We start from the raw sequence: 15,934 nt of genomic DNA, 5'->3' as shown, positions 1-15,934 counted from the left end.
GATGCAGTGCTATCTGACACTCATAAATTGGCTTGCAGTAGGGAAGAACTCGATCCAGAGCTATTTTTGCAAATCCTAACCTGTCAAAGTAGCATGAAAGAGAGACAGCTAAGCAGGGAGTTGCTGCTATTTAGGCATAAATCAGCATAGGTGATTTAAGAACTGAAATCAAAATTGTTATCTATAATAGTGACCACCAAAGGTCAGAATTCCCAGAGAGCCAGCTATCACTAAAAACTGACTGCCAGTAGAGCTCATGACACTTCTAATGACCCAAAATAAGCAGGTGGATTTTAAAAAGATTTTGTACATGTGGAACTGCGAAATCCATGGAGCTCTGCAACACATCTGTTCATGTGTGCTGCCACCAAAGTGGGACAGGCAGGTAAAAAAACATCTGGGTCCCATTTTAGGGTCCTAATTGGTATTAAGCTTCTTTTGAGGTAGACAAGGACTAGTCCTAGCAGATTACCAATTGAGAAGCAGCAGCCTGGAGAAAAGGATCATAAACAACTGGTAAATGCGCTGCCTGGGCACAAGCCCATCTGATCCCAGAAAGGAAGACAGCAGTTGTGAGTCTGCCTGAATTATCTAGGGGGCAGGAGAAGGCCTAAATATGAGTAAGGCATCACTGACATAAGGAAAGGTAATAGCAGTAAATACACAACTTTGTGAAGGAAGAGAGAAAGAGGCATAACTATGGAGGATTTTGAAAAGGGTAAAAAGGAGCTCAAAAATGATGAGTGAAACAGCCAGTGTCGGGAGGGAGAGCTAAACAATCCACAAAAAAATAAACTGAATTTATTGGTTGTTTTTTATATGATCTGAAGAAGGGTGTTGGTCAGGAGAGGACATGAGAAGCATATTATAATAATCAAGATATGAGTGGCAGTTGGTTGGCGAAGAAAAAAGGTATCTTGGAAAAGCTGGAAAGAAAAAATTGTAACATATATATCAGTCTGGATGCATGGGATAGGAAAGGAAAGACAAAAACCATCCCTAAGGCTTCAGGCCTAGGTGGCAGAGGATGCTAGCATTACAGTGAGCGCAGAAACTTCCCAGGGAGTATGCTCACGTGTGCACGGGGCAGGGAATACCCAGAATCTCTCTGCTGAAGCCTATATTGCTGAATTAAGCAGGCTAGGGAAAAGGCCTTACAGCTTGACTACTGAGTGTCCGTACTTTCCCCTGGATTATTCTGGCCCATGCCAACCAGGATTCTCCAAAAGCACTCCTAGACACAGTTCAGGGAACAACCCATGCCAGGGACTATTCCCAAAAGGTGGTACATACCAGGTTCCTACAAGCAGGGCATACAATATATTACCTTCAACCTTCCGCTAGAAAACACAATTCCCATGGTCTGCAACACGGGTCTTACGCGATCTTGGAAATTTTGAATTAAAAAAGTAAATACTGAACACCCTCAAAATAATAATTGCACCTGCAGCTGCATGGGGACCACATAAAGCCCACAGGATATGCATGCCCAAGTGTTACTTAGCGCTGCTGTAGCTAAGGTCTGCCACATGGCCTCGGGGCCAGAAGATAGTCCCTGGCTCTGCTTTAGTTAGCAGTACAGATGTAGGCTGTAGCTGACAGAAAAATGATATTCACCAAACACTATCTGTCAGCGTCTCAGGAAAGATTCATGCCCTCATGGTTGCAGAATAAAGCTTGACTCAAGGGCACTTTAAGGATCAAATATGAAAGAAATAAAAGGAATATAACACGATTCTACAAAAGTCATAATGCTGAAGGAAGGCCAATAACAATCTAGAGCATGATTTTTTCATGTCAGGGTGGTGAAATTAGTTTGAGGCACACTAGCAGTACACAGTAGTAAACAGAGCTTTAAGATTGCTATAGAATGTAACCGAAGAAGGCAATACAAAAATGATGGTCAATTCTTAACTTGCAATGGTGTTAAAGAGGAAAGCATAAATTTCATCTATTTTTACAAGATTTCCTTGGGTTTTGTACATTTGGGTCCAGACAATAGCAATATTTTAAAACTATTCTGGATTCCAAAAGAATAGGAATAAAAAAGCAAACAATACATTTACGAGAGTGTGACAGAAGTAAAAATGTTATTTTTTCCACTTAAATTCTTTGCAGTAAGAGTCTGAGTTTATAAATCCAACCAGAAAATACAGAACTTTTATTCATTTGTATTTCCATCCTCCTATTGCAGCAGTGATCATAAAACAAACACAGCTGGCATCTTTATTATTTTATTCACTGAAGGATTTAGCTGGACAAACATCACAAAGATGGTGGCTGCTTTCATTGCATTTATGATCAAATATGCTCCAGCATAAGATCAACTCTGTTACATCAATTATTATGAGATGTGAATAATTTAACACAAAGTTGTCTATTTGTAAATCAGATCTTACAGATATAAATACAGCTGAGGTTGCAGACAGTAGATATACACCATATTATACATTACACTATTTAAAAGGATGCATTTTTTTTGTGAATCACATTTAGTAATAAAAAATTGTCATTTACATTTTGTATCTAGTGAGCTGTTAATCCAAACAACATTTCAAAATTTTATTTTAAACTTCAATTAAATTTATCAAAGAACTTAACTGTTTTAGTGATGCCTTTCAAAATTACAGAATGTATGTCCTATAAAGGCTCGATTAAAAATGATACACAAATTACCATCACCATAATTTTTTTTTCCCCACAGGTTTTCACCAGTATCTGTTGTTCAGCATAATGCCAGGAAAGTTATAATAATTTTAACACAGAATGTGTGCCTAAGGATATGGGATTGACTCAATGCCTGAAAGAAAAAGGTCAGTTCCCTTTGGAACCACTTGCCTCTTTGCCCTCCAGCAATGACAGGTGCACCAGCCCTATGCCGAAGCTCGTTATTCACAGTGTGCTGCTGAAGATACATAATCTAACCTCTCCATTTTAATGCATCAGGAAGGATTATTGTCTCCCATCTTCCCATTTTGGCACTCAGGTCAAGCAGTCACTGAACACTATGATCTGCCCGCAGTCAGCATCTCTCACAAATTCTCAAACAATAGCTTCAAACTTTCTAAGCTAGATTATTTTTTAAAAAAATCACTAAATTTAATTACGAAAACTGTTTGGCTAGCAAATAACTTCAAGTTTTGAAACAAATAACTGTTTTTATTAATCTCCTACATGCCATGTGCTTTGGCATCACTAATTAAGAAAAATGCATGAAAAAGTGAAAATTCTTGTCCTATATGGCAGGAAAGAAGTCAGAAATCCGAAGGCCCATGAAGTGCCACAGCCAGAAACGAGGAAAGGAAGAAATTAAGAATTTCTTGACAAAATTGCAATGAATTTTGGGAGATGGTCACAGGAGATTCTCACAAACAGCAATATCTGAATACCTGTGATTACCATCCTACTGTAGAAAAGGTGGTAGTCAAAATTACACTGAAAAACCCACATCAAATCATCATAAAAGTCAGTAAGATAAGTATTTGTTTAAGGTAAAGAAACTTTGTGGTGTTTGTACCACTCCAGAAACCTTAACTACTGTCTGTAAGTCTTTGGCTGGCAAAGGAGCAAAGTGGCATGTTTTTTGAGATTAGCTTAAACTATCTACAGAGGTGACCAAACTCAGTAGCATTATTCATGTTATTACACTTACTGCCCATCTGCACCATCTTCCAAAATACATTTCTGAGACCCTATGATGAGAATCAGGGGGACTGCTGAGCTAAAGAAAAATTATCTGTAACACATGACAAAAATCAGTGGATAATACACCAACAGCAGTTGCTTAGCACTAAGCACTTTTGAGTGCCAGCCCAGTTCTTAAGGTGCCTACCATTTTGGAAAAACCTTGCCTTTAACGGCTACATAAAAATAATGGGAGACCCAGCAGTAAGGTCTACTTCACTGATATTACTGCCTTCACAGCATGTCTTCAATTCCTCAGACAAACATATTTAAAACAAATCTCAGAGACTCAATTTTGCCAGCAGTGTCATCATCTGGGGAAGAAAGATTTCTGCAGAGAGACCAACAGTACAGAACTCCAGCAAAGGGCACAATTAGGAATGTGAGGATATAATGATGCCTGGTGCCTCTGATCAGAAAGTATTAGACTTCAAACCAAGAAATGAACACAGAGACTATGGAAATATATGAGTAACAGACTCCCCAAAACATAATTCTGAGAAATTACTAAAACATTGGCATGTAGAAACGCGTAAGGAGAAAGAACAACTGGAAACATCTGAAAAGAGTTGATCAGTAAGTACTCAAAAACGTTAATGAAGAACATACTTTGAAAAAAAACCCCACAAAAAACCCCAAAACCCATACCTGGAAACACCAAATAAACATGTCTATCTGATATATGTCTCAATATCTTAAGGAATTCTTAAGGAATTAGTGAGGATAGCAAACAAATGTAGGGCACCTTTTAAAAGTCTTCCCAGGAAATCTACACAAGTAGAGTTAGTTCTCTTTCCTCATTTTTCTTCACAGGCTTATAAGTTACTGTAACATTAGTTAATTTTGCTCTGCATTCTGAAGTATTGTACTAGACTTAGAAAAAAGATATATATAAACATACTTCCTTTCTGGTTTTCAAATAAGGAAAAGAATCTTGGCAAATATTTGCTGGACATTGACACACAACACAGAAGCAAAATATAGACAATACAAACAAAACAGATGATATGGAAGCAAAATTAGTTTTAGGAACAAAACTAAGACAAAATGGCAATCAAAAGAAGTGATGACTAATGAATAAGATGTTAGATTACCTGTTTTAATTTTAAAAATTGACTTAATCATTGATGGAAGAAAGCAATGAGAGATAAGGTTTGATACAATTTCTCTAAAAAAATCTTATTTTGTAGACAAACTCCAAAGAGCTGGGATGTGATACAGCATCTCATAGACTGAAAACTGGCTGACAGACCACAAGCAAAGGGTAATGATGAGTGGCAATGCACGGAGTTGGAAGGGAAGTGTCCAGCTGTGTGCCAGAGGGATTAGTGTTAGTCACAGTTTTATTTAACATCTTTATTAATGACCTGGACTACGCACTGCATACTGAATCAATTCTTAGATGAAACTAAATGTTGAAAACACCACAGCAGACAAAGCAGCTAACAGAAGTCAGATATGTCAGCAGACAATCTACAAATAAGATAGTGCATAGAGAACTACAAACAATTACTTCCAGGGAAAAGTAACCCAAAATATGGATCAGTTCAGCGATAATAATGCCAACAAACTCTAGCCCAGTTGCAGAAACTGAAATAAATGTTGCAGAAGACAACCAAGAACATCCATGTGCATTGGGGCTATATTTTCACAGCTGTTGTGGAAGAGAAAGGTGAAGGACAGCCACAATGTAGCTTGACTAATGAAAGAGCATAGTTATTAGTATTCCAAAAAAGAGGACAAAGGTTTTTGTGGTCCAGTTTAAGAGATTTATTTTTAACTGGACCAAGAGGATGTAACACAATATCCAAAGCTTAGCAACACAAAGGAGGGGGAATTTAAAATAAAGCAAAAATAAATTTAATGTCAGGATAAACATTCTATGAATGAGGTCTGTTAGGAATAACCTCCCCTCAAAGTTTTAAAAGGTATATAACATTAGAGGAAATTACAGTTGCTCCAATTTGAAAGAAACAGTCAAATATAAATTGTGAAGATTTTTTCGACTTGGCAAAAGGATAAATGGGGAAACTAGAGAACTTTCTCAGCCATTGGCTTCAGTCTGCATCGTATAATTCATTACCATAAAACTGACAAAGCCTGCGGTGCGTTTCAGCTTGGCACCAGGCGGTCCTGCCTGGGCTGAGAACTTTGCCCGCTGCAGGGCTACAGCCGCGCCACGCCAGGAGCAGGTGACACAGGGCTCGGTGGGCGCAACGCACAGCAGCCAGCACCCGAGTGCAAACATGCAGCTTCCATCTGCCTGAAGCCGATTTAATAAACCGCATTACGTAGGGAAATAAACAAAAACCCCTAACGTTAGGGGAAATATTTGTAGCAAAAATCCTGGGCCGCTGCCGGCTCCCCTCCACTGCAGTCGCGGCCGCCGTACCGCCCGGCCCACAGCGCCCCCTAGCGGCGACAGCGCCACCCGGCCGGCCCATAGGGCCGCCCGCCGCCGCCCGGCCGACCCATAGCGCCCCCCGCCGCCCGGGAGGGGCGCGGCACGGCCGCCCGCTACCGGACACTATACAAGTTATTTTTTTATAAGGAGAGTGTAATAACTTTGCTATCCGGGAAATGGCTTCTTGTTTGGATCGCAGGTTAACAGGCGTTCTCTCATGATACGATTCCTAAGGTCCCTCAGGCAAAAGATAACGACGGATAAAGCGGTACTTACAGGAAATAGGAAACAAAACGGGAACTTAAAAAGTTTTTTTCAGTACAACTGAAGTATCACTGCAAATCATCAGGAGGCGGAGGTAGGTTTATATGCCTCTAAATCATAAATACTTCTACAAAATCTCTTCCTTTTATGTCCAGTTTCCCGCTCCCCCCACTCATTCCTCAAATGCAGGTGAGGGGACCGCTGCCGTGCAGCCTCCACGGGCGTGAACTGCGCACGGTCGTACACATACAGCTGTCTTCTGCACAGGTACAGTTTTAAATTCTTATTGCTTGGGTTTATCCATCAGAGATGTTTTAGCTTTTTGTTTTTACTGTGCTTGAGAGCTTGAATATTCTTTCAGTGGCACTACAGACTACATTACAATGTGCAATGCTGGTGACCGGACAGGAGGTGAAGGGGATAAAAGTGACAAATAGAAGAGAGTTTTGCCTTTAGTCAATAACCTACGAAGGCAAATATTTTCTTAAAAATAAAAACCAAACAACAGAACCCCAAACCAAAAACTCTTCCCAAGTCTTAGCTCTAAACAATTCCATAGTCTGTGTCATGCTTGAAATAAAATACAGACTCAAAATACATGGACTCCTCTCTATTCACTCTCTTTGCTTTCTTCAAAAAAAGTTTTCCTGGAATAAGAGTCCCAAAACAGGCCATGCTATCCTGGAATACAATTTTTAAATGCCCTAGCCTCAGGAAAGGAAGTCTCAAGTACAGAGGCCATCTTGTTAAAGGAAGAAATCCCCAACAGTGGGACTAACTGTGAGAATAAAGTGTTATTTGTATAATAAATACTGCCAGGTTGGGGAATTACTAAGTAGTCGTCCTATTTATGCAGAGCAGAATTTGTTTTCAACTGCACCTTTCCTTTCCAACTTGATTTCTCACAATATGACCCATTATGACAGAAGGATCTGAAAAAGCTTTTTATATCCTACCAAATATACACAAGGATAATTATTTCTCTTTTGTTATTCTTCTGTAAGAGTTTATTATTGTGGAGAAGCTTTTGCAAACTGAAAGAGGTTGCATTGCATTCTGAAGGCAGAGCTGTTCTTGGTTTTATTGTATAGAGATAATCAAACAGAAAAGTTCAGGGAAAAAGGTGAAAATATAATTCATTATGAACTCTACAGGAAGATCAGATTACCACATCTTAATTCTTTTTAGACCAGTATTTTAGAAACACATTCCACAATGTATTAGGTTATGCAATGCAGGTGAAGCTTCATACTAGATAGAAGTAAATGGCAATGCAAGTTTTGTTTCCTAACTATAAAGATTTCTACAGTATTTATAAATCACATCTTGGCTAGTAAATATTCTCTTTACAGTCTTTAGGTCATTTGAGAACCAGTGAAGAAATTCAGTGTGAACGTCTCCAAAGAACTTAATTCATTTTAAGTGATAGTTACATTATTTCCCTCAAATACTTCCCAAAAGTAGCCTGTAATATTGACCGATTTTATTCCAAGAATTTTAGGGATCTGACTTCTTACAACATGAGCCTGCTGGCTGGCTTGTTGTTGCTGTCACATTCCACACTTTCAGCTAATTTCCAGTTAGACTGGGAATTAAAGAGCCGCTGGCTTGTGTCCGTCATAGTTCCATTGTCTGGCTCTGCCTTTAAAATGCACATCTCATGGAAGCTGGTGTAGTCAGTCAGATGCAATTATTTTGCCCCAATCTACCATCTGTGGCTTTTTGGGGGGTTGATGTTGGAGTTGTTTGCCTCTGTTCATTCTGCCTTACAGAGCTCTGTAGGTGTTTGGAACTGTGTTATTCTTCCTCCTAGTAACCTCTCCTTACCTAAATTGAATCGTAATATATGTTCTGAGGTAAGCCTCTTTGAAGACTTCTAAACCACATTCTCACTTTCCCATGTTAAGACCTCAAAATATATATGCAAACAAGATAAAGGGCCACACTGTGCCTTAAAGATGGAACAGCAGATGGTGAAAGTTTCATCATGTTTATAAAATTAGTGTTTTCATACAGTCCGGGAGCATGAACTCCAATGTTGTGCTCTGTTTTACAGTTTCTATGGCAGTTTCTGTGTGACAAACTCCTTAATTTCTTTAATCTCAACCTCCCTCTATAAAATGCAGTAACAGGACTTCACCTCAGAGATGTTTAAAAACACATGTAAATCCTTCCAAGACTATAAATACTGTTATAGAAGGCATATCTTTCAAAGGCACTAACATGTCAAAAGGATGTAACTCTGTAACAAAACCAATACCTACTTAAAAACAAAAGGCTGTTACGTTTTTCTCCACATCTTAGGTCTCACGTTTATCCCAACTACCCTTAAAACAATTCTATTTCAAATGGGACGTTTTTGTGCTATCAACAGTCTTCAACAAATTAAATCAGGATGTTAAAAAAAATTTTTTTAAGATTAGAGATTGCTGCTTTTTGAAACACGCTAATAAAGAAAGCAAATTTTTAGAATGAATCAGTCTGTCCACGTGTCAGTTTTATAGCTGAATTATAAACCCTTGGGAATACGATGTCTATAAGAAATAACTACAGCTGTACAAGCAATAGACTCTAATACAGCACAAAGATATTTATGCTAGAAAAAGAGAAAATCCTTTACATTTTAAACGTAAATGATACATAATTTTGAAGCACTGAATATTTCCTATTATAGTAGAAGCACACATATGAAGTCCTGAGCTCTATGCCATTGCTTTCAGTTTTTCAATCCCTTCATTTATGCTGAAAAATTGCAAATCCTTTATGCATGGAGCATTGAAAACGTAGAAATATTTTTGAAGAGGCTTCTCAGAAATTAAAAAGCTCTGGTCTTCTTTGAGTCAGCCTGTGATGTGATCATAACTTGTGTCAATTATGAAATCTCAGAGACTGAGGGTTTGTTTTAAGCAAACTAGGGTTTGTTCTTGTTTTGTATTTTAAGAAAACAGAAATGTCATGCAACATTCTTGAAGGAAAATGAGATAGCTTCTAAAATTCAGATCTATTATTGCACTTATTCATACACAGCAAATACTGCTGGGCTTAACTGCTGTTAAACTATAGAAAAACACTCGGTCCGTGGCTGCAGAATGGATGGAATAGCATGCCAGTTATCTGTTCACATTACTTATGCATATATATATCCCCAAGCAAATACATTCACATCAATATTAGTTTCCTTGTCCCTCTTCCCCAACCCAGTTCTAATTGCCTATGTTGTAATATAATTGCTTCTTCCAAGCTTTTGGATTTCATTAACTATTTTCAAAGAAAAAATGAACTTGCAAGTTGGTTCATTGTTAAAGGACAGAAAACAGGCAATTCTAGTGGCTTACTTTTTAAAATGAAAGCTGTAACTTTCAGGGAATTATAGTATTCCAAGCAGTAAGACTGAGGAAGAGTTAAACACTGCAAGATGCCTGCAAAGATAACAAGAACTGGCAAAACTGTTTGAGATATTCACAAAAGCCAAGTAAGTGAAGCTAATCTTCCTGTTGCTCCCCCTAGAGTATACAGGAGACGCACTCTTCTACAAAAGCCACCAAACTTGGCTCCCAGCCTGAACTGGACAAGGCAGAAACTTTTCTACAGACTGTGGAAAGTCAAACTCAGGCAGGTGATAAACCTTTGTGAAGGCCTGCACTGGATTCATTGCCAGCTTCATGTGTCTCATTGCAGGAATCATAAAGTTAGTCCTAACCATAGAGGATCTAGTAGTAACACAGACCGAGCTACAGGGTCACGAAAGATGCCTGGCACTGCAGAAATACAGGTTCTGATTCAAATGATGAACATCGATGGTATTACACCCAAGAGCTAGCACCTAACTTTAACTATGATCCCATTGTATTAACAGATTTCACCTCCCTCAGTTAACCACTATTTCAGGTTGTTTTAAATGAAAAATACCTTTGTGCTTCAGTCCAAAACACTGGACTGAACTGGCCTGGGAAGAAGCAGAGCAAAAAGTCATAGAATGGCAAAGTATAAACCTCATCAACCTCTTGGGCAAGTGACCATGCTATGAATTTTACAGCTGTAGATACACTCCATTGCTAATAAATTAGGATATTGAAAAAGGGTTTGTCATTAACTTTTTTCTTATAACAAGGAAGTTCCTTCAACCAAAACATTTCATTATCTTCAACTTCAGTAGTGAACTTGTACGAGGAGATGTTTCAGTCTCTTGGTAATTTATCTCAACTCCCTGGTACACTACTAACAAGACAGCCAGTTGGTACCAACAATAAAATTTGAAATGAGTATCAGAAAGAAAATAGTAATGCTGGTGCAGCAAAGGCTTAGCTTCATTGCAAAAAATTTTGGTCAAAAGAGAGTGGAGAAAAATTGTAACAATTTTTCTGGCAAGACAAGCTGTTGACATAGATGTTTTCCTGCTTATTGAACTCAAACTGTGTATGCTTTCTTCAAAATATGAGATGTTAATCACTCAATACAGTGCTACCCAAATATCCTGTCTACAAAGATCCTTCATGTGTTGAGAAATCTTCTAGTAAACTTTACACAGATGATCGGTTAAGCATTCCTGGCTTACTAGGCAACATTTCTGGATTCTGAGTGTAACAGCTTTGTATCATCTGTGTCATCTGTCCATCTGATGTAAATGTGACAAGTCAGGGAACATTAAAAGGGGGAAAAAAAGGGTGGTGAATTCGCATTCCGTTTTTTCAGTCATGATAATTAAAATATACAACAGTACAGTCATCAACTTACAGCAATGACCAGATGGACCTGGCAACAGGGAAAGATTATGTGGAAACAACACTCAGAAGTTGATTAGAAACATAATACTTAAAAGTCTCTTAATTGTTATAGATGAACAGAGAAAACAAGATGCAAAACTGATGGCCCAAAGCAATAACACAGCACCTGTAAATGAGCTCGATACACTTGCCAACTGACATCCCCAAGAAGGAGCCATGACAATATACAGTTTCTGCCTATTTACAGGTAATTGGCAATTGAAAAACTTTCAAAACTGGCAGAAGTAGACTAGAATAATACTTCAGTAATTCCATATTTATCCTGTAATTAAAAAGGATAGAGCTATTATAAGTTAACTATGATAACTTTGGCTTGGCATGAATCATACGCTTGGAGAGTCAAAAGAGTAATTTTTTTAAAAAAAAACAACCAACAACTTACTTATTCCATGCTTGTCTAAGGTTTTTAGGGCTGTACTGTGTAAACCGTTCTGTAAGAAAAAGAAGAGGCACATTTAATTATTTACACTAAAACCAGGGTTATTTTTTTTTCAAATATGTTTATCTACCATCAATTTTCATCATTTCTATGTAACTACTGAAGCTCAAGTCCCAAGACAGGGAAAGAAAACTAGCATAGGTGCAACTGCCACAGAAATAGGGAGAAAAAAAAATCTCCCCAAAGCCAAGACCCCAACTTGTTAAAAAAAACCAAACCAAACCAAACCATCACGACCTAAAGCTCATTTACTGCAGCTTCAACAGAAATGGCAATTTTTACAATTATTTCTAAAGTAGTTTTTGACTGCGAGGGAAAAATAAAAGAAGCCTGAAATGTAGTTTGGGGTTTTTTTTCTTCATCATAAATACAATTCTATGCCACCTCACTGTCACATTTTTATGCTTCTCAGGAGGTATAAGAGTAAGCACGGGTCTGTGTGACACATAGGGACATGCAAAATATGATGGCCGCATAAGGGTCCATTTTCTAAAGAACACATAAATAACAAGAAGTAACAAGTACAATGACAGCTTATTTACTCAAACATTAAGTTCTTAAGTTCAGATAGAATTACTTTCCCTCTAATACCCAAGAAGATGCTTCCCCTGCAGCTGGACTCTAATTGGCAAAAGAAGATGCTATGATAGCTGCTGCAGAAGTGAAGAGCCAGTACTGTCAGCTCTAAGTGCCTCTCAGGAATAAACAAATGCAGTCCAGCTGGAGAATACAGCAACATTTTCCATGAAGCCTCACTGCACTGAAATCCTGCCATGTAGACTGGTACTTCCCCTGGCCAGCTACCATAGTGTGATGGCATTGGTTACTGTGAAGAAGTCCTAAACTTACAAAATACTCCACAAAACCGGAAAAATTGATTTGCCTTCCTCTCCACCCATAAGCATGACATTTAACATGCCCACTGTACAGTTACAACAGATATATATATATACACACACATATGCATGCATTTTACTGTGCAAAACAACTGCAAATGTAACTTTGGAGGGGACTGTGTTCAAATTCCTGCATTGTACACTTCGTGTATGTCAGTTCTAAAGTTGACATGTATACTCCATACATTGTCAGTTCTAAAGATGCCAAAACTATGGCCCATATGAAACCCTAGCATCAATGTGGATGATTTTGTTTCCTATACCTATTTTTTTTTCTTTAACTAAAAAGACATATGCAGAAACTTCAGCTCTCACTGACTTCACTATAGGAAGTTTTCAGTAAGTGACAGACCTGCAATCTGTCTCTGAGGGCCACTTCACATTTACAAATTTTGTTGCTTTATCCACACTGATGCAGTTAAAGCAACGAAATCACTCCCTCTTAGATATATGTATGACAAGCGTACTGGAAACTGGAAGCTACATGGCTGTAACTAGTTTTAGCACCGATATAAATTATAAATATCACTTATGTAATATTGTATCTAAATTTACTCAACTTTCTCAGCAAAAAACAACAAATGCTAACTACATAGTCATACTGTTAAAAACTTTTAGATGTAGATGACAGTATGAAATAGAAGTTTGAAAGATTTTTTTGTGGGGTGTTTGGTGTTTTTTTTTTTATTACCAACAAAAAGTTTCTGCACTTGGAAAATATTTGACTACTGTAGATGATGATTAAAGTAGCACACACCTGACTCCTCTGTCAGAATGAAGATGTCTAGCTAAGAAAAGAGATGACTTTCAGTAACTTCCAGATGTGCTATCATCACACAGTTCTCAACAAACTAAAACTATTAGGTTGAATTTTTATGACCTATGTTATACAATGTTACAAACCTTAATTTGTTGTTAGGATAAGAATATTGTAAGAAATAAATTATAGGTCATATGGTATATTTCACAAACAGAAAAGATATTGCTCTGTAAATATATCTCACCAGATAAAATATTCTTATTGTCAATTTTGTGCAATTTTATAACATATTTGAACTCATTTCTGATATGTCTCATTGTTGAAAATGCTACCATGTAACTTAGTACGAACTTGAGAAGCATTTAAATTACTGACACTACTGACATCCTAAACCTTGTAAATTAGAAGCTCTACAGTACTTTCCAATTACTGGTAAAGTCAGTTATCCCAGGCTCTTAGCAGCTTGGATACTATAAAAAGGAAAACTAATTTAAACCACTGTAGTAGTTTTTTCTCTCTATTGTCTGTTAAGTCTTGATAATGCAATGAGTGCAGAATGTAAGGGTTAAAGAGGGGAAAAAAAGTGGTGGAGTAGTTACGGAGAGCAGCAAGTAATGAGATTTCCTTACAATCTTCTGTGTGCACGTATTAAAACAAAATAGCTTCTCATATTGGAGGCATCCAGATTAAAACTATAGGAAATGCCAGTTTCTTTTAATCTCTATTATACATTGCACGCGATGCATCTACTACAGATGTGCCCATGCCCCGAGGCAGGTCTTTAAAATCCAATGGGCAAAGTAGTAAGGATCACTATTAGATGCAGCCACGGTTCAGTACCAGTAACATGGCACTGGCGTCGGTGCCTGTGATTATATTTTAATACCTGATAGCACAAATAAAAACTCAGTACTGAAGTACATATTCTGTAGTGAATAGTTCAAGTATTGTATTGGCATTGAGAGTATGACCCAAAATGACAAGGGAGAGGAACGTTACAATTCAAATTGTACCTGTTGTTTACTAGTTCAGCTTCTGGTCTCTAGAGGAAAAGCTTGAGCTCCAGTAAAGTTAATAGTTAAGTTGCATTGGCCTCAGCAGGACCTGAGCTCACCCTTGAATTTCAGTTCACAAATATGAATTAAAAACATGTATGCGAGCAGACACTTGCCCATAAAAACTGGAAGAAAATAAACACTTTCTATATTTTATAAGTAGTTCAACCATAACACCATCCACTCATTCATGACAAAGGACTGAAAAATAAGATGCAGCTAGACAGTGCCGCGTAACAAGTCTGAGATACACATGGGAGTTCAGCTAATCAACTGCAGATTTGCGCATGAATCTATTTTGGTGCAGAAAAATGCTGGGTGGAAAGAGAACTGAACTGACTTGAAGCATTGCTGAAAAGCTAACCTAGACCTGGGGAAAGATAGATTTTGATTTTATCTGTCATTCTGCAATATGTTTTGGTCAGATACTGAGCTGGTTCAAAACAGCATGCTGACTTCAACAGAGCTACATCCACTTAAAACAGTTGAGAAGTACCATATACAACCTATTTTCTTGACTGGACTGTCAGGTTTACTTCAATAAATTTAAGCTATTTTCACTGTGGGAGGAGAACAGAATCACTACTTGGCCCAATTGTCTTAAGGTCTTGATGTCCAAAGATCTGTTTCAGTCCTGCAAGAAACTGAAAAACTATTGCTATGCCAGATAAACTCTCACTGAAAAAGGGATACACTGGAACCAGTTGCCTAAATGCTGTTAAAAGGGACATGCATAAGCAAAATGAACATACTTCTCAAAGGGATATTCCTTCTTCACTCCATCTACCGCTCTAAACCCCTTTTCAAATAAGTACCTTATACACCATATTTATGAGGCAGGGAGAGGGAAAACTAGAGGGAGAACATGGATAGCATGAAACCCTGTCTATAAAGAAGCAAATGCTAGTCCTGAGTCCTCAACTTCAAACTCCATTTATATACCGTGTGACTGCAGACCGTGCCTCTCCCAACTATTGTTATCAACTCTTTCCCCTCTACTGCAAGCAGATTAGAGGCTCCTTGCTTTCAATTCTTTCAATGGAAAGAAACCACATATCAGTAAAGTACAGCTCACATTTTTTTCTACATAGCTTTGTGGTCATGCCTCCAACCAGAGTCTTGTTAACTTCCATGGACAGTATAACTAGCTGGGACTACTGTGGTAACTGAGCCCAGCCTCATGTACATGCCAGCTCTTAGTGCTTTCCTGAATTAATCCTTCTCTACAGAATAAAAACCAGAATAATAAAACCAGCTGATTTTGATTTCAGCGTTGCCAGAACAGAGAAGCTACAGCAATCTTGTTCTTGAGCTTCTCCATCACGATCCATTTTTTTAAGTCTGTGAAACCACAATATTGCATACCTACAAACACCAACCTTGCAGTCATAACACAGGCAAAAAAAAGAGGTAATTTAACCTTCCAACTTTTATCTGGATATCTTCTGCTTGCGTTCAATTAATGACAGAACTGGAATTCAGTCTCACAATTACACCCTCAAGTTTGCTTCTGAGTTACTTTACAGGGTGAATGACTCACACCTGTACGAATGCCTCTGTTCTTTACTGCTAGATAGATTTAATACAACCAAATCTAGAGCTATACATATCTGACTGTGGCCAACTGCATGAAATTGTGTTTTATGAT

General features: G+C 38.0%; 1 protein-coding gene across 2 annotated transcripts in view; it reads right to left on the bottom strand.

Annotated features, from left to right (window-relative positions):
• Positions 1–15,934, bottom strand: part of CDK14 (cyclin dependent kinase 14) — a 316,633-nt gene that overhangs the window by 78,683 nt on the left and 222,016 nt on the right. For both annotated transcript variants that reach the window (XM_055709447.1, XM_027800119.2), the window contains one exon: positions 11,519–11,567. In XM_055709447.1, coding sequence (XP_055565422.1) covers positions 11,519–11,567 — 49 coding nt within the window. The remainder of the gene's footprint in view (positions 1–11,518; positions 11,568–15,934) is intronic.

Source organism: Falco cherrug, chromosome 4 (genome assembly GCF_023634085.1).
Source record: "Falco cherrug isolate bFalChe1 chromosome 4, bFalChe1.pri, whole genome shotgun sequence".
Taxonomy (NCBI): domain Eukaryota; kingdom Metazoa; phylum Chordata; class Aves; order Falconiformes; family Falconidae; genus Falco; species Falco cherrug.
This window is presented reverse-complemented; position numbering and strand designations above follow the sequence as displayed.